General features: G+C 37.5%; 2 protein-coding genes and 1 long non-coding RNA gene across 5 annotated transcripts in view; 2 read left to right on the top strand and 1 right to left on the bottom strand.

Moving 5' to 3' along the window:
- Positions 1-408: 408 nt before the first annotated feature.
- Positions 409-1368, top strand: LOC100155591 (olfactory receptor 8S1-like). The gene has a single exon (XM_021091249.2). It carries the CDS (start codon positions 439-441, stop codon positions 1366-1368), a length of 930 nt encoding a protein of 309 aa, XP_020946908.2. The 5' UTR covers positions 409-438.
- An 808-nt stretch (positions 1369-2176) lies between these two features.
- LOC100517469 (olfactory receptor 8S1-like) lies at positions 2177-25761 on the top strand. The gene is made up of 3 exons (XM_084957307.1): positions 2177-2327; positions 17489-17612; positions 21801-25761. Exon 3 carries the CDS (start codon positions 21820-21822, stop codon positions 22747-22749), a length of 930 nt encoding a protein of 309 aa, XP_084813433.1. The 5' UTR covers positions 2177-2327; positions 17489-17612; positions 21801-21819; the 3' UTR covers positions 22750-25761.
- The window catches only part of LOC146403501 (uncharacterized), a 161200-nt gene continuing 151642 nt past the window's right edge, over positions 17265-26822 (bottom strand). The window contains exon 5 of one of the 3 annotated variants that reach the window (XR_014804157.1): positions 17265-22680. This is a non-coding gene — a long non-coding RNA (uncharacterized LOC146403501). The remainder of the gene's footprint in view (positions 22681-26822) is intronic. The other 2 variants (XR_014804158.1, XR_014804156.1) reach the window with 2 other exon arrangements.

Raw genomic sequence — 26822 nt, 5'->3', positions numbered from 1 at the left:
AAATAGAAATTCCCTTAATTTCTTGCATTCTTGACATAGAATAGACAAAGTGCCTCTAGGCCTACTTAAGTCCTTTGCATCTAGATTTAATATGCTCTCTCCATTCTTCAAGTAATTCACTCCTGAAATTTTTTTCTCCACCCTCCTCTCATGTCAGAAAACTTTTTTTTTTGAAAAGTATCACTCTGAACCACTCAAAAATACTCTAGCACCCCAAAAGATTTTAATCAAAAATAATAATATGGTTGATTTAAAATATCAGTGGTATAATGAACCAGGAAGTGAACTTTTAAATATCTGAATATGGATTGTGGGACAATAGTGAAAAAATATTTATGCAGAATGAGACCTAGGTGCTGAGGTAACTGAGAGACATTGAAGAGCTTTTGATGGATCTTACTTTTTTGTTTTCCAGAGAGAACACTTCTCTATATAGCAATGAAAAACTACAGTGCTACCAGTGAGTTTGTACTCCTTGGACTGTCTGTTGACCCCCATATTCAGGCTGTACTCTTCATGCTGTTCATTCTGATTTACCTCCTCACTCTGATGGGAAATTTCTTGATGATGCTGATGATTAGGGCTGATTTTCACCTCCACACACCCATGTACTTCTTTTTGAGACAGCTGTCTTTTCTGGACCTCTGCCACTCATCCGTCACAGTTCCCAAGATGCTGGAGAATCTACTTTCTGAAAGTAAAACCATCTTTGTAGAGAGCTGCCTGGCTCAGGCCTTCTTTGTGTTTGCCACCGGGGGCACGGAGGCCTGTCTGTTGGCAGTGATGGCCTATGACCGCTATGTAGCCATCAGCTCCCCTCTGCTCTATGGCCAGGTGATGAGCAACCAGCTCTGTGTGGGGCTGGTGTGGGGCTCCTGGGGCCTGGCCTTTGTTGATGCTCTCATCAATATCCTCCTGGCTGTCAATTTAGACTACTGTGAGGACCACACTATTCCCCACTTCAGCTGTGAGCTGTCTTCTCTCTTCCCTCTGTCTTGCTCTGACACCGCCACCAATTTCACACTCCTGCTCTGCTCTTCTGTCTTGCATTTCTTTGGCACCTTCATTATGATTGTTTCCTCCTATGCCCGCATTGTCTCCACCATTCTGAGCATCAGCTCTACTTCGGGCAGAAGCAAGGCCTTCTCCACCTGCTCTTCTCACCTCACTACCGTGATCTTGTTCTATGGCTCAGGCTTCCTCAGCTACCTTTTGCCAGCCTCAGGTTCCCCCCTGGAGATGGTCTTCTCCTTGCAGTACAGTGTAGTCACACCCATGCTGAATCCCCTCATCTACAGCCTACAGAACAAGGAGGTGAAAGCAGCTATGGGAAGAATGTTTCGAAAATATTTTCATTCTCTCTTGTAGGGGACACAAAGTGATAATAAAAGAGAAAAACTGATTATGCTACATGATCAGACAATGGACTTTAAGGAGAGTTTCTTGATTTCCCATGATGACAGATGTTACTGGGAACATAGTGGTATTTACTTTCTTGGAAATGCTTCTGAAAAGGACAGAAAACTCTTATTTTAGGTGGGTTCAGATTCTTATTCAGAAAAGGAGAAATGAATCAGATAATCCTTTTTTCAAGGGATCATTTTGTGGATAGCTGTTGCCATTATAGCTCATTATTTCTTCACACTTCTTCAGATAATTATGCTCCAGATCCCTAGGAAAACTGATTCTCTCAAATTTACATCATATGGTGAGATGATTCCATACCCCAGGGGTAACCATTCTGCCCCTTTCTCTTGACAGTTTATTGAGGCCAGGAGTGAAACAAAGACCCAGGTGAGGTTATTTAGAATTGTTTCTCTAGAAAATTCAAATATGGAGTAGGAACAAGAAGAAGAGCTTTCAGAAGAAAAGCAATCTGACTATAGTTCCTGAAGAGACTGTGAAACTCTGTTCTCCTGGCCATTGTCCTTTCTGAGGTCATATTTTTAATAGATATAATGGAACTCGTGAATTTGTTCTGTGGCAAAAGGGACCAGGCAGAGAAAGAAGGCAATAGACCTTAAAAGAGGAAGAGTAGCATAGGTTTTCCAGGTGGGCTCAATGTAATCACAGGACTCCTTAAAAGCAGGGAAACTTCTCCAGCTGTAGGTAGGAATGATGAGGCAGAAGGGGGAAGGTCAGAGATAATATAAGCACGAGGAAGACTCAACCCATCATTGCTGGCATGGGTCCACGAGCCAGAGAGTGTGAGTGGCCTGCAGAAGCTGAGAACCACCACCAGCAAAGAAATAGGAACCTTGGGGCATAGAATTCATGGAACCGAATTTGGCCTTCAACCTGAACAGCATCTTCCCCAAATCCTGCAGGTAAGGCCTGCTGACTTGATTTTTGGCCTTGTGTGATGACCCAGAGTAGTAAAATTGGTTGAACCCACCCATTAAATCATATTTCTGACCTAAAAAACTGTCAGAAAATATATTTGTTGTCATTGGAAACCATTAAGTTTATGGTCGTTTGTTACGACATCAATAGAAAATGAATGTAGTTCCGAAGTTTTATTTTCCTGCTTAATTATCTCAACAGATATGAGACAGAGTTATTATTAGTTTTCATTTACTGATGAGGAAATGAGACTCTGGGTGTCTGTACACCTGTCCAGTGATTAACATCAAGGAAATGGTGGAGCTGGAATTTTAACCGCATGCAATTTGAATCAAGTACACATTCTCAAGCACTGACGTGGCCCTTCCATTAAATCTTTGAGGCTCTCAAGTCTTTTCTATAATGACATTTACTATTGGATTCAGTTGCGTACAACCGAAGCATGGTAACTATTATGGGTATCAATGGTGAAGTTCAAACAACAGAACTTTGGTGAAATGCCAAGTATTTAGAATTAGATATTTGGTTAAGATTTGGGAAAATACAGCAATCACTATGCTTCCCTTTCTCTTCTATTTTGTGAACTATCCTTCCCCCAGCCCCCAAAGACTTATTTTCTCCCTTCAATCAGGTTATCTATAGTCAGTTTCTGTTTCTTTCAAAGATAACTGATTGGTTTTGAAATTGGAACTAGATTGATTTGTAGGCAACAACACTCAAGGACGTGAGGATATGCAGAATTCGTGGTTGTGGTAAGAGGTGCACAGTGAAGTGAGTCAGCAGTTCGTCGTTACTGCTAATGATATGTAATTGCCACTCCTATTTTAAGACCCAGTGCCTGATACCATGGATACTGTGCTAAGCCTTTCAACAAGGAAAAGTTGGTAAAATGAAGCAAGTACAAGAAAAACAGGAATGCCAATACCACAGGGTCATCTGTTTCAAGATAATTGCTTCATTTCTTGACTTGCGATTTTTTTAATTTTTATATAATTTTAAAGTTGCTTTCCATTTGCAGTTATTACAAAATATTAGCTATATTCCCCATGTTGTACAATACATCCTTAAGCCTATCTTATACCCAATAATTGGTACCTCCCAGTCCTCACCCTTCTATTTCCCCTTCTCCCCTATCCACTAGTAAGCACTAGTTTGTTCTCTACATCTGAGATTGCTTCTTTTTTGCTATATTGACAAATTTGTGGTATTTTTGTAGATTCCTCATATAAGTGATATCATACAGTATTTGTCTTCATCCAACTTATTTCACTTAGCATAATGCCTTCCAAATCCATCCATGCTGCTACAAATGGCAAATTTTTTTTCTTTTTTATGGCTAAGTAGAAGTCCATCGAAGAGACTTAAATTCAGTCATTTCACTAGCACAGCAGTTTGCGTATGGGAGAAATGGATGTTGACCAGGAAATTATATAACCTCAGCATCATGGAATAGTAGAATAGTGATATCATGAAGAATTTTGAGGACTTGGAGAACAATGAACCTTTAGCCTGTCTAAAATCACCATGTTTCTCGTGTCTCAGCATACTGTGACTTACTAATAGATAAAAGCTAGTTACTCTGTGAGTCCCGTGTGCTTCCATGTTGCCCTGTTTAGGTCCAGGATTCAAAATCAACATGGCCTAAAAGGTGAGATCTGAATTAGAAGGGAATGGATTACATTGAAAAAATACAGTTAAAGATGAATTTTTATCTCTAATAATCTAGAGAATATTTCTGGGAATAAATTTTTTTTTCTTAACTATGGAGAGTAAATTTAATATCTATATAGTGTTTTTTGAACCATATTTACATATCTTTTTTTAATTAAGTGAATTTTATATTTATAATTGCACAACCATTATCACAATGTAATTTAGAATGTTCCATCCCCAAACCCCAGCCCATCCCTCCCTCCCAATCTGTCTCCTTTGGTAACCATAAGTTTTCCAAAGTCTGTGAGTCTGTTTCTTTTGTGAAAATAAGTTCATTGTATCCTTTTTTAAGATTCCACATATAAGTGAAAGCCGATAATGTTTGTGTCTCACTGTCTAACTTCACTTAGCATAATAATTTCTAGGTCCATCCATGTTGCTGCAGATGACATTATTTCATTCCTTTTACAGCTAATATTCCATTGTATATATGTACCACATCTTCTTTATCCACTCCTCTGTCAGTGGACATTTAGGTTCTTCCATGTCTTGGCTATTGTATATAGTGTTGCAGTGAAAATTGGGGTACATGTATCTTTTCAAGTCATGGTTTTCTCTGGGTAGATGCCCAGGAGTGGAATTGCTGGATCATATGGTAACTCTATTTTTAGTTTTTTGAGGAATTTCCATATTGTTTTCCATAGTGGTTGCACCAATTTACATTCCCACCAACAGTGTAAGAGGTTTCCCTTTTCTCCACACTCTTTCTAGCATTTATTGTTTGTAGACTTTGATGGTGGCCATTCTGGCTGGTATAATGTGGTACGTCATAGTAGTTTTGATTTGCATTTCTCTAATAATGAGTGATGTTGAGCATCTTTTCATGTGTTTTTTAGTCATCTGTATGTCTTCTTTGGAGAATTGTCTGTTTAGATCTCCTTGCCCACTTTTTTATGGGATTGTTTGTGAGTTTTTTTGGTGTTGAGCTGCAGGAGGTGTTTATATATTTTGGTGATTAAGGCCTTGTCAGTCACTTCATTTGCAGATATTTTCTCCCATTCTGTGGGTTGTCTTTTCATTTGGTTTGGGGTTTCCTTTGCTGTGTAAAAACTTTTATGTTTAATTAGTGCCATTTCTTTATTTTTGTTTTATTGTCATTACTCTAGGAGGTAGATGTGAGAAGATAGTGCTGTGGTTTGCGTAGAGAGTGTTGTCCTGTTTTACTCTTAAGAGTTTTACAGTATCTGGTTGTATATTTAGGTCTTTATTCCATTTTGAGTTTTTTTTATGTATAGCATTATGGAGTATTCTAATTTCATTCTTTTACATGTAGCTATCCAGTTGAACCAGTACCACTTATCGAACGGACTCTTTTCTCCCATGTATTTTCTTGTCTCCTTTGTCATAGATCAATTGACTGTAGGTGTGTGGGTTTAATTCTGGACTTTCTATCCTGTTTCACTGATCTATATTTCTGTTGTTACTTCTCTTTTTTCATTTCTAATTTTACTGATTTAAGTCCTCTCTGATTTTTTTCTTGAGTTTGGCTAAGGGTTTATTAATTTTGTTGATCTTTTCAAAGAACCAGCTTTTAGTTTCACTTATCTTTTCTGTGGTTTTCTTTGTTTCTATTTCATCTATTTCTGCTCCAATTTTGATGATTTCTTTCCTTCTGCTACTTTTAGGTTTTGTCTCTTATTCTTCCTCTAGTTTCCTTAGGTATAAAGTTAGGTTGTTTATTTGAGATTTTTCTTGTTTCCTGAGGTAGGCTTGTATTTCTATAAACTTTCCTGTTAAAATGCCTTTGCTGCATCCCATAGGTTTGGGATTGTTGTATCTTCATTGTCATTTGCCTCTCAGTATTTTTTAATTACCTCTTTGATTTCTTCAGTGATCCATTGGTTGTTTAGTAGCATATTGTTTAGTTTCCACGAGTTTGTGTTTTTTGCTGTTTTTTTTTTTTTTCTCGTAGTTGATTTCTAGTCTCATACCATTGTGATCAGAGAAAATGCTTGAGGTAATTTCAATTTTTAAAAATTTACCAAGTCTTGATCTATGGCCCAAGATGTGATCTATCCTGAAGAATGTTCCATGTGCACTTGAGGAGAAAGTATATTCTGCTGACTTGTGGTGAAAAGTTGTATAGATATCAGTTAAGTCTATTTGGTCTAGTTATCATTTAAGGCCTATTGATTTTCTGTCTGGATGATCTATCCATTGCTGTAAGTGGGGTGTTAAAGTCCCCTACTGTTATTGTGTTATTGTAAATTTCTCCTTTTAAGGTTGTTAGCAGTTGTAAATTTCTCCTTTTAAGGTTGTTAGCAGTTGCCTTGTATATTGAGGTGATCTTGTGTTGCCTGCATATATATTTACAATTGTTATGTATTCTTCTTGGATTGATCCTTTGATCATTATATAATGTCATTCTTTGTCTCTTAAAATATTCTTTATTTTAAGGTCTATTTTGTCTGATATGAGTATTGCTACTCCAGCTTTCTTTTAATTTCCATTTGCATGGAATATTTTCTTCCATCCTCTCACTTTCACTTAGTATATTTCCCTAGAACTGAAGTCGGTCTCTTGAAGACAACATATATACACGTTTTGTTTTTGCATCCATTCAGCCATTTTATGTCTTTTGGTTGGGGCATTTAGTCCATTAACATTTAAGGTAATTATTGATATGTATGTTATTGCCATTTAATTGTTTTGGATTTGTTTTTGATGGTCTTCTTTTCTTCCCTTCTCTTGTGGTTTGATGACTATCTTTACTGTTGTGTTTGGATTGCTTTTTCTTATTTGTGTGTGTATCTATTGTAGATTTTTGGTTTGCAGTTATCATTAAGTTTTGATACAGGAATGTATATATGAGATTGTTTTTAAGTCGTTGGTGTCTTAATTGCAAATGTGTTTCCAGTACCCTGAATTTGTATCCTTCTCTTCCTGTGATTTCCGGTTTTGATAGCATATTTGTGTGTGGATGATTTCCTACCTATATGTATGACTTTACTGGTGAGCCTTGTCATGTATAATGCTTTTGTTTCCAGTTGTGGCCTTTTATTTTCCACCTAGGGAAGTTCCTTTTGTATTTGTTGTGAATCTGGTTTAGTGGTGCTGAATTCTCTTAGCTTTTGCTTGTCTGTAAAGCTTTCAGTTTCTCCTATAAATCTGAATGAGAGCCTTGCTAGGTAAAGTAATCTTGGCTGGAGGTTTTTTCATCACTTTAAGTATCTTATGCCACTCTCTTCCGACCTACAGGGGTTTTGCTGAAAACATCTGCTGATAACCCTACTGGGGTTCCATTGTATAAAAGGTTATTTGTCTCTTTTCCTTAGCTGCTTTCATTATTTTCTCTTTGTCTTTAATTTTGTTCAGATCAATTAATGTGTCTTATGGTGTTCCTCCTTGAGTTTATTTTATATGGTACTCGTTGTGCTTCTTGGATTTGAGTAATTCATTCCCCATGTTAAGTAATTTTTTGGCTATTATATCTTCAAATATTTTCTCTGGTTCTCTCTCTCTCTTATCCTTCTGGTACCCCTATAATATGGATGTTGGTGCATTTAAAGTTGTCCCAGAGTTCTCTTAGACTGTCTTCACTTATTTTCAATCTTTTTTCTCTTTTCTGTTCTCTGTCAGTGATTCCTACCAGTCTGTCTTCCACCTCACTTGTTTTTCTGCCACTTGTATATTGTTGTTGGTTCCTTCTAGTGATTTTTTATTTCAGTTATTGTGTTTTACCTCTCTGCTTGCTTAATCTTTATATCTTCTATTTCTTTATTCAGTGTTTCTTATAATTTATCAATCTTTGCCTCCAGTATATTTCCAAGATCTTGATTTCTCTTTACTATCATTAGTTTAAAGTCTTTTTCATGGAGGTTGGTAACCTCCAGATCACTTAGCTATTTTTCTGTGTTTTATTCTTTTTCCTTTATCTGAGTCATTATTCTCTGCCTTTTCATTTCATAATAGGTTTTTAGTATAGTCTCCTTTTTGCAGACAGTAGGCTTGTAGCATCTCTTGTTTCTGATGTCTGCCCTTGTTGCTGAAGTTGGTATGAGGGCTTGCTGCAGGCTTCCTGATGGAAGGGACTATTGCCTGCCCACTGGTAGATAGAGCCGATTCTTATCCCTCTCATGGGTGGGGCTTTGTCTCTGGGTATTATTAGAGGTGCTCTCTGCCTGGGTGTTCCTTAGGCTACTTGTTTGCTGATGGATGGGGCTATGTTCCCACCTGGTTTGTTTTTTGACCTGGGGCTTCTCAGCCCTGATCGGTGGGGCCAGATTTTTCTTAAAATGTCCACTTATAGAGGAGGTCATGTGATGATTATTCCTGAGAACTTTCCCTCCAATGCCCTTCCTCCTCAATGAGCCACAGTCACCCTGTTTTCCTAGGAGATCCTCCAAAAAAACACAGGAAGGTCTGACCCAGATTCCTATGAAGTTTCTACTTTGCCCTGGGACCCAGAACAAACAAGAGCCTATGTGTGCCTTTCAATCGTGGAGTCTCTGTTTCCCCCAGTCCTGTGGCACTCCTGCATACAAGCCCCAATGGCCTTCAATGCTAAATCTCCAGAGGCTTCTTTTCCCAATGCCAGATTCCCCAGGCTTGGGAACCTGACGTGGGGCTCAGAGCTCTCACTCCTGTGGAGAAGCTTCTGTGATTCTGTGATGTAGTTACTTTCCAGTCTGTTGGAAACCCACCTGGGAGGTATGGGGTTGCTTATATCATGTAATCTCCCCTTCTACCATCTTGATGTGGCCTCCTCTTTGTCTTTTGGAGTAGGATATCTTTTTTAGTAGTTTCCAGTCTATTTTGTGGAAGGTTGTTCAGAAGTTGATTGTAATTTTGTTGTTTTCATGAGAGAAGGTGAGCTCCAGTCCTTGTACTCCACCATCTTAATCCTGTCTCCCAGTTTTACATACTTATATTGATTTATTCAGACATCATTTTTCAAAAACATCTAAATGGGGTCCCATCATACAATTTATTTGTTGGTGATTTTTTTTTGGCTTGCCAATATTTCCACATTTTTTTCCTATTTATTCCCCACTCAAGGTAACCCATGTTAACCACAGAGTGTATATATCTATATCTACATCTATATCTTACTTTCTCTGGGTATATAGTCATGCTCAAACTTCTGTGTGTGTGTGTGTGTGTGTGTATATATATATATATATATATGTTTGTTTAAAAACTATATACAATGTACACATTTTTATTCTGTTTGCTACGCTTCATGAGCAGGTAGGCTTGGTGCCACATCCGAAGATGGGCTTGCCCAGTGCTAAAGTCTGTAGGTGGGTAGGCTTGATGCCAGAGTCCACAGGCAGGCCTGCTCTAGGGGGTTGTGGTTTGACCCGGTTTCAGGAAACATTAGTAAACAGGCCTGGTGCTGGGATCCATTGGCAGGTAAACCTAGTGCTAGTATCAACAGGTGTGCTTGCTCTCTTTCCCTCCTAGAAGAACTCATAATCAAAGGTGTCTTTTGTGCCTTCTCTGTGCTGAGTTGGTGAGAGGCTTGACATGGGTAAAATGAAACTTTTTATTCCTTGCCCTTTCAAATGTATCTTTTCTCATTTCTTTGTTCCACCAGTGTCCTATAACCTCTTACTTGGATTCCAGATCTTTCATAAAGGTACTTTTGTCCATATATGATTGTTAAATTTGTTCTTCTTTGGGAGTATGTGGCCTGGGACATTCTAGTCCACCATCTTGCTCATATCACTCCTTAATTTTACTTGAAAAGGATTGCTCTGTGAATCCCTAAATAACTTTAAAGAAAAAAAAAATGCTTGCTATAAAATCAAACCTCTAGCATTGACTTTTATCACAGTGGTCATTTCGATGCAAAATATTGCCTTGACCCAAAGTTGGGATTTCTCTACAATTTTTGGAATCTCTGGCTCTAATTGGTTGAACGGTGTTTGTTGGTGCCCAAGAAGAATGGATTTTATGTGTGTGTGCTGGCCCTGAAATCAGGTGATACAGGCCTCACCCCTGACTACTGTGAGCACTTACTTAGGTTCCCTTCCAGGTTTCAGTGCTCTGGGGTGATCTCAAGATGAGCACGGGGGCGGGGGGGATCCCGTGGTGGTGCAGCAGAAACGAATCTGACTAGGCACCATGAGGTTGCAGGTTTGATCCCTGGCCTTGCACAGTGGGTTAAGGATCCAGTGTTGCCGTGAGCTGTGGTCTTGATTGCAGATATGGCTTGGATCTGGCATTGCTGTAGCTGTGGCATAGGCCAGTGGCTACAGCTTCAATTAGACCCCAGATTCCTTGACTGTCTGCACCAGTGGCAGCAGCTTTTCCTGTATGGCAAAGGAGGGTTTCTAAAGGATGGGTGCATTGTTAACTAGGAGATCATCCTTATGCCTGCTCCTCTAGCCCTTCTTGATGATATTTGTAAGCCCCCATTCCTGTATCAAATGTCTTTCTGTGATTGCAGCTGAACCCAGATGATGCAATAAGTCACAGTTCCAAAATCTTATTAACTCTGTGTTTTCCTTTTACTATAATTGCTTAAGTTTCTAGATATGCAATTATATAACCAAAAGGAAAACAAGAGATACTTTATAGGCTTCTTTTTCAATATCCATATAGTAATTTCATTTCTCTTTTTATTTTGTGAAAACTTCTAAAATAATATTTAATAATTATATCAATGAGCATCCCTGGCCTATTCTTGAATTTAACTGATTTTTTTTTTAGTGTTTAACATTTGCAATAATAACTTCCTGTAATTGTTATTTATAATTTATTTTATTTTAGTAGTTTCTTTCTATCCCTATTTATTAGCAATAGATGCTAAACTTTACAAATTACGTTTCAGCATCTGTTACTATTGCCACACAATGTTACTTCTTTGATACTTATTGTTGTCAAAGCAAAAATTGCACTAAATAAAATACAGAAGCAAAGAAGGCTGTATTGAAGGCCATTGCAATAGGGAATAGAGACCAGAACTGAGTCTGAACTCAGCTCCACTGAAACAAAAGGCGGTAGGATTTTAAGAACTGGGGTGAGGGGGAGATCCTAGGCCATCTGTTCTTCCTTTGGCTTTACCCAAGGGAAAAGTAAACTTTTTTGTATCTTCATGAAGGAAATTGATTTACAACTTTAGAAGTCAGGCTCCTCCCTCCCACAGGAATGGAGAAATAGTTGCTTATCTTTCTTTCTTTTTTTTTTTCACTTTTAAAAGTTTTATTGAGCTTGTCTTTCTTGATGCATGCATTTCAGAGATGGTTTCCAGGTCTTTCAGAAAGACATTCCTGGGTTGTAAAATTGGCAGGACACCTTTCAAAAGATTCACATCTCAAAGGGGTAGAGAAGTGATTCTTAATGACAAGTCTTCTAAAGTAAAATGTCTAAGAAAAGGGAGATAAAGGGAGTTCATCAGGCAGGAAGAAGCTCATCTAAAGATTAAGGCTGTCTTCATCAATGTAATGTTTTTGGTAGTAGACTTACTGATATTGAACCATCCTTACATTTTGGTATTAATCCTTGTTTAGTCTTATTGAATTTTAATTTGATGCATTGCTATGTTCCTTTTGCTAATAGTTTACTCAGAATTTTTGCATAATATTAATAATAGATATTATTCTACAGTTTTCTGGTTATCTTTTTGCATTTTATATTAATAGTATGCACTGTATGTGGTAGAAATTGCTTGTTGTTGCCAAATATCTGTTATCTTTTTTTGCCTCATCACAGAATTATTAAAGTTCTTTATCTAGGCACAGGTGTATGTGGAATAATTCTTTAGCCAGTCTTTCTTGGAGCTATGTGTGACAATGTATTTAAAATCATACCAGTGAGGTACACTGAAAGTTTCAAGGAGTTATCCTTGAAAGAGTGCTGTATATTGCTCTTTTCCATTTTCTTATTCCTTTCTCCTTGTTGTTGCTAGACAGTATTTGTAATGCAGAAGCTGGAATACCCATGTTGTCCACTACATGACTTTGGAAATGGGGGTCATTCATATCAATACACATATGAATTGGTGAGATGCTGAAGATTTGGGGCAGTAGAGCCATCATACCCACCCTGAATTAATTGCAACGTCTAGACTTTTACATAACTAAAATAAATTCTATATTGTTTAAGCTATTATCATTTGAGTCTCAGAGACTTGTAAATTAATTTTAGTCTACGTAATATAGAATTTGATTCCAGGGAGTGTAACAAAACGTATAATATGTGTCTTCAGTTTGGCACAAGCAGTTAAGCAACAAGAAATAAGAAATAAATATTTTGAGACTGCAGATCAGAAAGTACAGCATCCTGGTTAAGCTATAGTAAATTATTTGATCAAAGTTTCATCCATGGAAGCTTGAAGCACAGTCCACATGCTGACTGATGACAAGCATTAGAGAAAATAGTAGAAAAATATAAGATATTTCTGGGGGTTGACTGCCTTCTGCAAATTTTAACAAAGTCCTATAAAAAAATATGTTCTGGCTAGGTAGAAATACCTGCTACCAAAAGCTTACTTTGCTACTAAGGCAGGAGTCTTCACATTCTTTTTTATATTCTTTTCCCTTGTGGCCTATCCCAGGAAATGGGATATAGTTCCCTGTGCTATACAGTAGGACCTTGTTGCTTATCCATTTTAAATGTAATAGTTTGCATATACTAACCCCAAACTCCCAGTCAATCCCTCTCACTCCCCCTCCCCTTTGGCAGCCACAAGTTTGTTCTCTACATCTGAGTCTGTTTCTGTTTTGTAGATAAGTTAATTCATGCCATATTTTAGATTCCACATATAAGTGATATCATATGGTATTTATCATTATCTTTCTCACTTATTTCACTTAGTATGATAATCTCTAGTTGCATCCATGTTGCTGCAAATGGGATTATTTCATTCTTTCTTATGGCTGAGTAGTATTCCATTGTATATAGTACCACATCTTCTTAATCCATTCATCTGTCAAAGGACATTTAAGTTTTTCCATGTCTTTGGCTATTGTGACTAATGCTGCTATGAACATAGGGGTGCATGTGTCTTTTTGAATTACAGTTTTGTCTGGATATATGCCCAGGAGTGGGATTGCTGGATCATATGAGATTCTATTTTTATTTTTCTGTGGAACCTCCAAACTGTTTTCTATAGTTGTTGCACTAACTTACATTTCCATCAAAAATGTAGGAGGTTCCCTTTTTTCTACAATCTCTTCAGCATTTGTCATTTATAGACTTATCAATGTTGGCCATTCTGACTTGTATGAGTTGGTACCATATTGTAGTTTTGATTTGCCTTTCTCTAATAATTAGCAATGTTGAGCATCTTTTCAGGTGCCTGTTGGCCATCTGTATATCTTCTTTGGAAAAATGTGTATTTAAGTCTTCTATTTTTGGATTGGGTTTTTAGTTTTTGCTGTTGTTGCCTTGTATAAGTTGTTTGTATATCTTGGCAACTAAGCCCTTGTTGGTTGCATCATTTGCAAATATTTTCTCCCATTCCATAGGTTGTCTTTTCTTTGCTGTGTAAAAGCTTCTAAGTTTGATTAGGTGCCATTTGTTCATTTTTGTTTTTAACTCTATTGCCTTGGAAGACTGACCTAATAAAACATTTGTACAGTTGATGTCAGAGATTATATTCCAAATGTTCTCTTCTAGGAGTTTTATGGTGTCATGTCTTATGTTTAAGTCTTTAAGCCATTTTGAGCCTTTTTTTGTGCACGGTGTGAGGGTGTTTTCTAATTTCATTAATTTACATGCAACTGGCCAACTTTCCCAGCACCACATGCTGACAGAGGCATTGTATATTCTTGCTTCCTTTGTCAAAGATGAATTGACCATAGGTGTGTGGGTTTATTTCTTGGCCCTCCATTCTGTTCCATTGATTTGCATGTTTGTTTTTGTACCAGTACCACACTGTTGTGATTACTGTAGCATTGTAGTATTGTCTGAAGTTTGGGAGAGTTATGCTTCCTGCCTTGTTTTTTTCCCTTGGGATTGCTTTGGCGATTCTGTGTCTTTTATGATTCCATATTAATTTTTGGATTACTTTTTCTAGTTCTGTGAAAGATGTCATGGTTCACTTGATAGGAATCACATTAAATCTGTAGACTGCTTTGTGTAGTAGTGTCATTTTAACAATACTAATTCTTGGAGTTCCCGTTGCAGCTCAGGGGGTTAAGAACCTGTCTGGTATCCACGAGGATGTGGGTTCCATCCCTGGGCTTGCTCAATGGGTTAAGGATCTGGTATTGCTGCAAGCTGCAGTGTAGGTTGCAGATGCATCTTGGATCTGGCATTGCTGTGTCTGTGGTGCAAGCCAGCAGCTGCAACTCCAATTTGACCCCTAGCCTGGGAACTTCCATATGCCACAGGTGCCACCCTAAAAAGGAAAAAAAAAATGCCAACAACAACAATACTAATTCTTCCAATCTAAGGGCATGGGATATCTTTCCATTTCTTTGAATCCTCTTTAATTTCCTTTATTAATGTTTCATAGTTCTTAGTATATAAGTCTTTTACCTCCTTTGTCAGGTTTATTTCTAAGTATTTTCCTTTTGGGTATAGAATTTTAAAAAGTATTTTTTTACATCCCCTTTCTGATATTTCATTGTTAGTATACAGAAATGCAACTAACTTATGTGTTTTAATTTTGTATTCTGCTACTTTGCTGAAATCATTGTTCAGATATAGTAGCTTTTGTTTGGAGTACTTAGGCTTTTTATATATAGTATAATGTCATCTGCATATAGTGACAGTTTTACCTTTCCTTTCCAATTTGGATTCCTTTTATTTTTCTTGTCTGATTGCTGTGTTAGGCAGACATGATAACCACTGCAGTGTGGAAGCTCTGCCCTTGTCTGATTTCTGTGGCTAGGACTTTCAATACTCTGAAAGTGAACTGGTAGAATGGGCATTTTGTCTTGTTCCAGATTTTAGCAGGAAGGCTTTTGGCTTTTCTCCAAGGAGCATTATATTAGCTGTGGGTTTGTCATAAATAGCTTTTGTTATGTTGAGATATGTTCCCTCTATATGCACTTTGGTAAGAGTTTTTATCATGAATGGATGTTGATTTTTTTTGTCAAATGCTTTTTCTGGATCTATTGAGATGATCATGTGGTTTTTGACTTTTGTTAATGTGCATTATTACATTGACTGATTTGCATATGTTGAACCACTTTTGTAAACTAGGAATGAATCCCACTTGATCATGGTATATTATCTTTTTTATATGTCGTTGGATTTGGTTGGCCAAAATTTTGTTGAGAATTTTTGCATTTATATTTATCAAAGATATTGGACTATATTTTTCTTTTGGTGGTATCTTTGTCTGGTTTTGGTATGAGGGTGATAGCAGCTTCATAGAATATCTTTGCAAGTGTTCTCCCCTCTTCGATCTTTTAGAAGAATTCGAGAAGGATGAGTAAAAGTTCTTCTTTGTATGTTTGGTAGAATTTGCCTGTGAAGCCATCTGGTTCTGGACTTTTGTTTGTAAGGAGGCTGTTCTTTCTTTTTCTTTTTTTAAACATTTCCTATTTCACTTCTAGTGATTGATCTGTTCAAATTACTTCTTGGATTCAGTTTTGGTGGGCTGAATATTTCCAGGAAGTTGTTCATTTCTTCTAGATTGTCCAGTTGGTTGGCATATAATTGTTCATAGCATTTTCTTATGGATTTTTGTATTTCTGTGGTATCAGTTGAGATTTCTCCTTTTACTGGTTGGCCATAACCACAGCATGTGGAAGTTCCAGGGCCAGGGATCAAACAAGAGCTGTAGCAGTGACAACACAATGTAGCTTGGACAGAGGTTTATTTTGTTTACCCTTTCAAAGAACTAGCTCTTGGTTTTATTGACCTCTCTCTCTCTCTTTTTTTTTTTTTTTTTTTTTTTTTGCTTTTTAGGGCCACAGCCACAGCCATGTGGGATCCAAGTCACATCTGCAACCTACACCACAGCTCACAGCAATGCTGGATCCCCAACTCACTGAGCAAGGCCAGGTATCAAACCTGCATCCTCATGAATACTAGTTGGATTTGTTTCCACTGCACCACAACAGAAACTCCCATTTTTTTTCTCTATTTTTTAATCTCTATTTTATTTATTTCCTCCCGCAATTTGCTTAGATATTTAAAAATCACTTATGATCATTCTCTGAAGCACTTATTTCATTAGAAGTTTCAAAATGATAATTTTCTGATTTTACTATTCTTTCTGCATTTATTAGCTGGAATTCATCTGAATAAAATTTAAGTGCTCAGAGTTTCCATAATGGGGCAGCAGAAGTCAATACTTGGAGTTCTTGTCATGGCTCAGTAGTTAATGAATCCGACTAGGAACCACGAAGCTGCAGATTTGATCCCTGGCCTCGCTCAGTGGGTTAAGGATCTGGCATTGCCATAAGCTGAGATGTATGTTGCAGACACAGCTCAGATCCCACATTGCTGTGGCTCTGGCCTAGGCCAGTGGCTATAACTCCAATTAGACCCCTAGCCTGGGAACCTCCATATGCCGTGGTTGCGGTCCTAGAAAAGGCAAAAGAAAAAAGACAAAAAAAGTCAGTATTTTATAACAAACTACGTTCAAAGCAGTATCACTTTTATCCTTGTTTCCTCTGCCCTGTTTATTTTCTCCATGCTCTTGTATGTAATCATTTTGTTTTTATTTTATACCTCCAATATTTCTTGTTTGAAAATTAAGCAGACTATGTGTCTTGTACACACATGGGTATGTGTTTGCTACTCAGAATCAGCATATTATGCAGACTGCTCTACATTTTGCTTTCTTTGTATACTGGAGGTCATTCCATAGTAATACATAGCTTTCCCACTCCTTTCTACAGCTTAAAAGTACTCTATCATGTGTGTTCAATACTGTATTCAGCACATTAAAAAATGTCACGCTGGATTTCCTGCTGTGGCTCAGTGAGTTATGGACCCAACTTGTATCTGTGAGGATGTAGGTTTGATCCATGGCCTGTTTCAGCTGTGATCTGTGGCATAGGTCACAGATGTGGCTCAGATCCAGTGTTGCTGTGGCGGTTGGACAGGCCTGCAGCTGCAGCTCTGATTCTACACCTGGTCCAGGAACTTCCATATGCTGCAGGTGTGGCTGTAAAAAGAAAAAAAAAAAGCCATTGCTGCTCCTGTGTTTCATGGGTCCAGCACCATTCTGATTCCTATGGATATTTTCCCAGTTGCTGAGTATAGTTAGGCCAGGTATCTTCCCCACTATTGGCTCCCTGATCCATGAAGTAAGGTAAGAACAGGAGAGATCACAGAAAAGCTATTGAAACACATTCTGTTTGTACACTTTACCATGACAATGTATTTCTTGTATGATAAAATGCTAATTTAAAAAATGACCTCACTTGATTAATAGTAATACTGATTAACATTAAATCCAGTTGAATTTCTCATACACACGTGAGAAGATATTCTGGTTTAGCTCATTTCAGATCTCAAGTGAATTCTGCAAAGGTCCATGTGGTCTCTGTGTTCCTAAGGGAAATTTCTGTCTTCACAGGTTCCAAATTTCCTTCTTTCTTGCCTCTCTTCAGTTCCCAGAAGACTACGAGTTGAAGTTGATTGCTTCAGTTCACAAGTTGCAAAGGTCACACATGAGAAAAATCCCACATGTCTTTTTAAAAGTACGAGCTTCTTAGCAAATTAGTCTAGACTTTAGCTTCAAGCTGTAACTACTGGGAATATAGATTACTGGGCCAGTCCTCTGGGTTCCTTAGTCCAGCCTAAACCAACTGCTCTCTTGATTGGCTAGATAACAGAATCATTTGTCTACCTAATGCAATCAGCACCATATTTAGAGGAAAACGTGTGAACTAACATTCGTGTACTTATGCAGATCCAGCTTGAGACAGTATGAGACAAATTAGCACAACTTATCAAGAACTTGAAATTTTCAAGACATTTCTTGTTTTTTCTTCAAAGCCATGATGGGGTAAGAGTACAAATAGGATTCTGAACACTTTCTCTGCAAGTAACATTTTTTTTTGAGCCTGAGCTAATGTATTTCCTACCCCCCCACACCACCACTCAGCCTTCTAGAAAGAAAATTATGTCTATTCCCAGAGTTGGGAAGTTATAGTACATTTTATTATTTAATGAATATCACTTGATCCTTGATCTCTGTATCTACTGACCCAAAGCTCCAGGACCCAGAACACCAGGAGAAGCCAAGAGCATGGACATGTTCTACTGAATCCTCTGGTGCTTTATCTCCTCCTAACCTTCTCTTTGAGGTACTTCCTTCCCCCCTACTCTCTTCTACTCCTCTTGCTTCCCAAGAGACTTAGCTTCCCTTTGAAGCCTCTTATCTCCTCACTGTTCTCCAGTGTAAACAATCTCTCCAGATCTAGGGACAGCCTTCTGCATTATGACTTTATATCATCTCCTCCCTAACATGCATTCCCCTGAAGGGTTCCTCCTCCTCCCTTCTTCTTCTTACTCTTTCTGGTCTGCAGTAACGTACTAAATATGAGCAATCCTATTTTCAGCTCATCATGTATAGGCTAATTCAGCCACTTCACATGTAAAATAGATTATTTCCCCCACGTTTACTGTTTACATATGGAAAATTATAATTTAAAAGATCAAACAATATCACAAAAGTTAAACATAGTAAATGACATAACTGGGTTATACCACACATAGATTTGTCTCTAAATTGCAGGATGTTGGCAACATTCTGCTGCACTTACTGAACCTGAGGCAGAAAGCCTGTGTTTTGTCCTAGAGAAGCTGGGTCCACCATCTGAGTAGCTCAGATAGGGATTGGTAGGATGGTAGGAACATATACTATTCTTCATGCCTTAAAAGGCCTCCTCATCAACCATAGTCTTATGAACTTCAGGGAGTTGCTTTATCTACAATTAAAAATAATCTTGTAGGGCAGGATCATGGCACAATCTGAGCAAGATTATAAATACGTTACACCCCTCTCTAATACCTGCTTAGCTCTGGTTTTAGAGTTTTTTCCCTTCATATCAGGCACCTCTTCATAAACCCAGGACTAGAAGCTCCTTCATGACCAGGCTTGTCTTCCCAAGTTGATAATGCGCTGAGCCACTTTCTCCTTTTCCTATTTGTTCATATACTTACTAATATTCTTTGCTAATACTTTCTGATCAACATTATTAAAGTCATATTTCATTTTGCAATGACCAGTTCTTAACTGCTTTTCCTTTGTACCAGATGCAGTGACTGCACTCCATCTAATAATGTTAATATCTGGCAACAAAACTACTATGTCATGCTTTCCAAAGTTTTTAATAATTTATGTTTAGAAATAGCAAAAGAAAGAAAGCACTAATGGTGACACTCTGGGCATTAGCCACAGTAAAAAAGAATTGTTTTTATTATTTTATTTATTTTAAGGGAATTCCTCTGACACTCTGCAAATTCCCTGAAAAGAAATCTGATGCAATGCTTATGCGAAGGCAAGCCCCATGGACAACATTTCTTCCTATCACTGAATTTTATGTGTGCAAATATACTATGCATGCTCATCCCATCTTTCACCTTTTTGCAAGGATTAAATTCTTTCCATAATTCCCTGAATCTTTTGGAGATAATAAGTAGGGATATATTTGGAAGTGGGAGATAGGAAAAGAGGTTTTTCTTTGTATTGCCCTGAAATCACCTCACAGAGGCATGGTAGTCCCTCCCCTTCCACAAGTGGGTAATGTGTACCCTTTACCTGACAAAAGGGATTTCACATTTCATTTCTTTACTAGTTGCTTTGCCCTTATCCTCTGGAGATAATGTGCTGATAAGGTGCCCAAGTGGACACTATAATCAGATCTAAGTTAATGAGCAAAATATGAAAAATTTAGTGATTATTTTCATATTCTATTCCTCAAAAAAAGAAATAAATATATAAGAAAAATGATATAAATAATTCATCCTTATTGCCAGCATAGTTCACCACAAATATTAACAGAATTCTATTTTCAATAGAATTCTTCCCAATTCTGCCCTAAGGCAGGATTCTCAACACTAGCTGCACAAGCTGAATAATTTTCCCTGGATATGAATAAAGTGTCACTGGATGTCAAAGTGTTGTTGCCACCACTTGGTGCTACTGGTCATTCAGACAGGTAATTGAATTTAGCCACCCAATGCTTGGTTAGCAAGAGAAACCCTAATTCTATGTGATCAGCTGTACATAGTTGTCTTGAGTCAGAAGGTGCCAGATTTGGACAGGATTATAGAATTGTTGAACCTATGTAGAACATATATATGTAGAACTTCCTGAGTCTGGGGTTACAAGTCAAGGGTGTCAGAACAAAGCTGGAGAACACAGACAAGCCTTGGAGTGTGAAAATGTAGGTTGGGTTGGCATGTGGACTTCTAGAACTGCCTGAGGCATTGGCAGGAGCAGAGCCTGGTTCTAAAAACTATTAGAAGGAGTTTATACTAGTCATGGAATATGTGACCAGATACTACCTTGTTTGAGGGAACAGGCTTCTCTTTTCAAATGCAAAGAGGTGCTTCCTCCAATAGCACACTGTTATAACTCAAGTGATTTTGTTAAACTGAAGTATTTTTTCATTATATTTTATTTAAATGTTAAAACTGATCTCCAATAAAGGAAATGGAATAAAATTAAGAAAAAAAACCCAAACGGAAAAAAATTCCTTACCAGACTAACTCAGCACTCTAGATTTTGTTCTCTACTGTGCCAGAGACTGAATCTTCTATCCTATCCTAGCCCCTGCTCCCACGAAAACAGCCATCACTTTCTCATCAATACTTATACCCACAAAATATGAATTTCAAGCATCCCTCTAACCACTATCTCCAATTCTTACAACTCGTTTACCCAAGTGTCCCTACAGAAGCAATTCTTCAAACCCAAACCAATGATTTTATGATTTTTGCTCTCATCATAAACCTCTGTATGTCCCCCCATTTAATTCCTTGCCCAGCCTTGTTTCTGTGATTAATTCACTTCCTTGCCTCTACTTTTTTCTTTATCTTTTAATATGCCTGGAAAATAACCAAACCCCATTTAAAACCAAGTATCTAAGCAGTTAAATATCTGAGACATTTGCATACTTGTTCAGTGTGGTCTCAGAATTTCAAATGGGCAAATATATTGCAAGTTTATCCTACTGTATGTCCTTATTAAATTAGCTTTCGACTTGATACACCTGAATTGTGTGGTACTGGTTCATCAAAATCCCTCGCTGCCAACTCAACTAAAAATACATTACCATATACACAGCGTAGATAGGTAGATAGGTAGATGGATAAACTCTGCTCATGGTCTCATCTCACAATTCTTCAAAAGCTTTGCAGCAATCAGTTAGAAAGTCTTTCATACTCCAGCCATAAAATCCTCTAAGATAACTGCTCAGTCTTTACTCTCTTGACCTTTCATGCTATTTACAAAAAAGTAAAGGGCCCCTCCTTCTATCTATAGACAAAACTCTACCTGTGCTGTCTGGATCTCTTTCCTTTTCCCTTTCTCAAAGACTATACTTCTACTGTTAATATCCTATTCTGCTGCATCAATAAATTCTGTTTCCATCAAGTATACAAAATGCTCTTTGCATTAATACCCATCTTAAAAATAAAAGAAACCTCTGGAGGCATAAGACAAGGATCTACAAAATAACATAGGGAGTTGATATTGGGGTGGTAGACTGCCATCCAGTATCAAAGTTAGCATGATGATTCAGAAGTTAGCCTAGAAGTATGTGATCGTGGCTTCCAGTACAGTTATGAAATGATGTATATGAATAAGAGGGCTAATGCGCTGGGGTAATCAGGAGGCACAAAAGGAGTTTTAATGTTTCTCTTTCTTGGATTCCCAGGGTAAATCTTTTTATCACCATGGAAAACCGCAGCATGATCAGTGAGTTCATCCTTCTTGGGTTTTCTGCTGACCCTCAGACCCAGATTCTGCTCTTCGTGTTATTTCTGGTGATTTACCTCCTGACCCTCATGGGGAATCTGGTGATGCTGCTGGTTATCAGGATTGATCCCCACCTCCACACACCCATGTACTTCTTTTTGAGACAGCTGTCTTTTCTGGACCTCTGCCACTCATCCGTCACAGTTCCCAAGATGCTGGAGAATCTACTTTCTGAAAGTAAAACCATCTTTGTAGAGAGCTGCCTGGCTCAGGCCTTCTTTGTGTTTGCCACCGGGGGCACGGAGGCCTGTCTGTTGGCAGTGATGGCCTATGACCGCTATGTAGCCATCAGCTCCCCTCTGCTCTATGGCCAGGTGATGAGCAACCAGCTCTGTGTGGGGCTGGTGTGGGGCTCCTGGGGCCTGGCCTTTGTTGATGCTCTCATCAATATCCTCCTGGCTGTCAATTTAGACTACTGTGAGGACCACACTATTCCCCACTTCAGCTGTGAGCTGTCTTCTCTCTTCCCTCTGTCTTGCTCTGACACCGCCACCAATTTCACACTCCTGCTCTGCTCTTCTGTCTTGCATTTCTTTGGCACCTTCATTATGATTGTTTCCTCCTATGCCCGCATTGTCTCCACCATTCTGAGCATCAGCTCTACTTCGGGCAGAAGCAAGGCCTTCTCCACCTGCTCTTCTCACCTCACTACCGTGATCTTGTTCTATGGCTCAGGCTTCCTCAGCTACCTTTTGCCAGCCTCAGGTTCCCCCCTGGAGATGGTCTTCTCCTTGCAGTACAGTGTAGTCACACCCATGCTGAATCCCCTCATCTACAGCCTACAGAACAAGGAGGTGAAGGCAGCTATGAGAAGAATGTTAAGAAGATATGTTAACATTTTCACATAGGGGACCAGAGAAACAGGACCATGGAGAAGCTAAAGTATTCTATAAGAAGATAAACATGGAAATTAAGGTGTTTTGGGTTTTTTTTTTTTTTTAGCACTCTTAGAAACATTTTTATTAGAGGTGTTCTTAAATCCTTCACTATATGCATTGCAGAATGAGGATCACTTCCATTTACTGATATAATTCTGGTCTGAATGTAGCTTGCAAATAATGTTCTTAGAAACAAGTGATTATTTCTTGATTGACTATTTGCCAGATATAGAAAGATACGTATGTGTGAGCTTCTTAATGCATGCTTATGAAGGCAGCAAGCTCTATCATAGGATTACCATAGGATGTTTAATGGTCGGCTCTCTTCAGAGGCTGAGAAATGGGTCAGGTAATTTTCCCAAGTATTGTTTATCTATGTATGTTGTCGAGAGCATGTTATTTTTGCCTGCTTAGCATACTTCACCCTTCTTCCGGTAACTGCATGCCACTCTTGCTTAGGGAAATGAACACGTCCCCATTCTATGAAGCCCAGTGGAACTCTCCATGGTATCCTCTTTGTCCCCACTCACAAGACATGTGACCTGCAAAAGGTCAGTCATTAGCCCTGCATCCTAACAAGAGACTGCCCAGGCCCTTCTGCTACTAAGATCTCCAGTGATTCCATGCCCACTGGGCTTCCTCCCAGGAGGCTTTTCAACAAGCAAGATAATAATAGCAAACTTTTAATAAAGACCTCTGCCTAAAGGGCTTTACACATATAATCCTCTTTAATTATCTCAGCAATCTTGTATGAACTAAGTACTATTATTCCTGTTTATAAATAAATAACCCAGAACCAGAAAAGTGGCTTGCAGGTGAGGAGGACTAGAATTTCAAGCCAGTAAGTTTGAATCCAGAGTCCATTTCCACAAACCCTTTCTAGAGTCTGGTACTTTGGAAAACATCATTTTCTTTATTAGTGTGAACCAAATTCAAATTATGCTGATAGGGAGAGAAGTCAAAAGTACTCAAATTGGCATAAAAATTAAATTATGTCCTTCAGTTGACCCCAAGTGGGATTTTTTTGATTAATATGCAAGGAGGTACAAAAGACAACAAATCTTCTATTTAGATTCTCTGATGGGAATGTACACACCATGATATTCAATGGCAAATGTATACTTACACCTCTGATCACCTAAAACCATGCACCACCTAGAATGAAACTATAGTGATTAAGAAGCTGCTGCCATCATCCAATATGGTAGGGATAAAAATATTAAGAACTAAGATTAACGTCAAGCAAGACAAGTTCAAATCTGGAAATTTTGACCTTACTACTTGAGCCTAGAGATGACCTAAAGCCAAACTCAGAGGTTGATTCTCTGGCTTGCTGAATTACACCTCCATGAGAATGAACTATCATATTGGGCTACATAAGGAATTAATCAAGATTGAACAGTAATACTTGGGAGTATTTGAGGACTCAGAATAGCAAACCTCCAAACAGCTCAAAACTACCTCCATTGTGTTCCCCTCACCCAAGCTCTTCCTTCCTTGATGGAAAAAGCACATGATTCTTTTCATGTCTATCCTTTCGTGTTACTACGCTAGTTTCCAGCATTCAAAATTAACATGACTTGTGCTAAAGTGAAGAATCAGAAAAGATATTAGGAGCTTTGAATTTAAAATAACAACAGCAGTCCATTAATTTCTATTTTAATACTATGGAGGTAATTTGTGGAAAATGATTTAAAGTATGTTCAACCAAGGAGTGTGGACCTGATGTTTTAAAATTAATTTTAAAATCTTTATACACATAAAGACATGAGTACAATTTTATGAGATCATTTCATGTATAGTGCTTCATGGTAATTCAGTCTTATTTTTTTTTACTTATTTACCCCCAACTTCTATTCTCCATCCAATCTCACTCATCACTTCCTTTTCCACAACCCCATGTTAACTGAATATATTTTGTTTAGTAATTTTCTCTATGCTCATATAATCATACATAAGTGTTCATATATACAGATATATTCATTATTACATACGCATGGCTGTTCTGTTTCTAAAACTACCTTTCGATATGCAGGCTTTATCTTGTTTTTTTCACCAAACAATACTCTGGTAATATTAATCTAGGTCAAATGGTTTAATTGTAATTTAGTCTCTCAAACTGTCTAATATTCCGTGGTAAGGACGTGCCATAATTTATACAGATATCTTTTATTTGGGTATTACCTTTGCATCCAGACACAAAGAATAATATTTCAGTAAACATACTTATATATAAATCCTTAAATTTTGGATGCTTTTGTTTATATAGGAATGATTCTCAAGAATGAGATTCTAAAATCAAAGTGAACATGTATTTTAATTTGAATATATGTTGTTAGATTGCCTTCTGGAATATTCATATTTCTCTGTGTACTCTCTAGATATAGTTGTTACAGATCATTTAAAACTTTCTGCCTTCTTGTGGGCACAAAGTGGTGTCTTTCTTTAGCTTATTCTACATTTTCCTTACTACCAGTGAGAGTTACTATTTTTCATGTGTTTATTAACCATTTGGATTTATTCTGTAAGTTTCTCATTTATGCATTTTGCCTGTTTCTCTTTTGTGTTTGTCTTTTTCTTATCCATTAGCAATATTTTGTATGTTAGCTATATGTGCAGTAGTTTGTAATGTATGTTGGAAATATTGATCCAGATTATTAACTTGTCTACTTCTTTTGTCATAAGAAAGTTTAAATATTTACACAGTCAAGCATGTCTGCCTTTTCTCTGAAAGCATGCAGATGTCCTGTTTTGATTAAGACTTTCTCCAACTACTCAATTGTACATATTATTTCTTAATTTTCTTGGTTTATATTATATTAAACTATTTAACCATTTGGAGTTTACTTATATTCTGGTATAATATGAATGTCTAAATGTATTATTTTATGGATTTAAAGTCACTTAGACAATATTTATTAAATATTACTTTCTTTCCCCTTGAATAGATGACATACATTAAATTCTGTGATCTTTATCTGATTTTTTTTTTGCTGAGTCAATTATTTTTTTCCATTACATTTAACACTGATTAATCTGAAATATCATAGGCCGTTTCATACATCTCTCATTTATCTTTTGTTAACAGCTTTATTGAAGTGTAATTTATATACTATACAATTCACTCCTTTTAAGTGTAAATTCCATGATCTTAGTACATCTACAGAGTTATGCAGCCATCACCATAGTCTGATTATAGAACATTTCTATAACCCCAAAGATCCTTTGTACTCTTTTGTAGTTACTCCTTTCAGTATGCAAACCCAGATACCATTTGCCTTTTCTGGACACTTCATTTAAATGGGACTGTGTAATATGCGATTTGCATCTAGCTTCTTTTACTTAGGATCTGCTCATTTTTTGTTTTCATTTCTTGTTTTCATCAACATATTCCTTTTTATTGAAGTATAATGGGTTTACAATGTTATATTAGTTTCAGGTGTACAATATAGTGATTTGATATATTTATAGATTCTACCCATGTGAAGTTATTATAAAATATAGGATATATTCCTTGTACTGTACATTATATTATATATTAATTTTAGACCTAGTAGTTTGAACCTCTTAACCCCTTCCACTATATTCCCCCCATTCCTCCCACTCCCCCACTGGTGATCACTAATTTGTTCTCTATAGCTATGAGTCTGTTTGTTTGGTTATATTCATTTGTTTGTTTTATTTTTTAGGTTCCACATATAAGTAAATATAAACAGTTTTTGTCCTTCTCTGTATGACTTGTTTCACTAAGTATAATGCCCTTCAGGTTCATCCATGTTGTTGCAAATAGCAAAAGTTCATTCTTTTTTATGGATAGGTAGCATTCCATTTTGTGTGTGTGTGTGTGTGTGTGTGTATCAATCACATCTTCTTTATCCATTCATCTGTTGATGGACACTTAGGTTGCTCCCATGTCTTGGATACTGTAAATAATGGTGCTATGGACATTCGGTACATGTATCTTTTTGATTAGTGTTTTCATTTACATTGGATATATACTGAGGAGTAGAATTGCTGGATCACATGGCAGTTCTCTTTCTAAT

Source organism: Sus scrofa, chromosome 5 (genome assembly GCF_054392235.1).
Source record: "Sus scrofa isolate SSC_HxYL_T2T_F1_AM1 chromosome 5, Sscrofa_HxYL_maternal_Yorkshire_Landrace_v2.0, whole genome shotgun sequence".
Classification (NCBI taxonomy): Eukaryota; Metazoa; Chordata; class Mammalia; order Artiodactyla; family Suidae; genus Sus; species Sus scrofa.
This window is presented reverse-complemented; position numbering and strand designations above follow the sequence as displayed.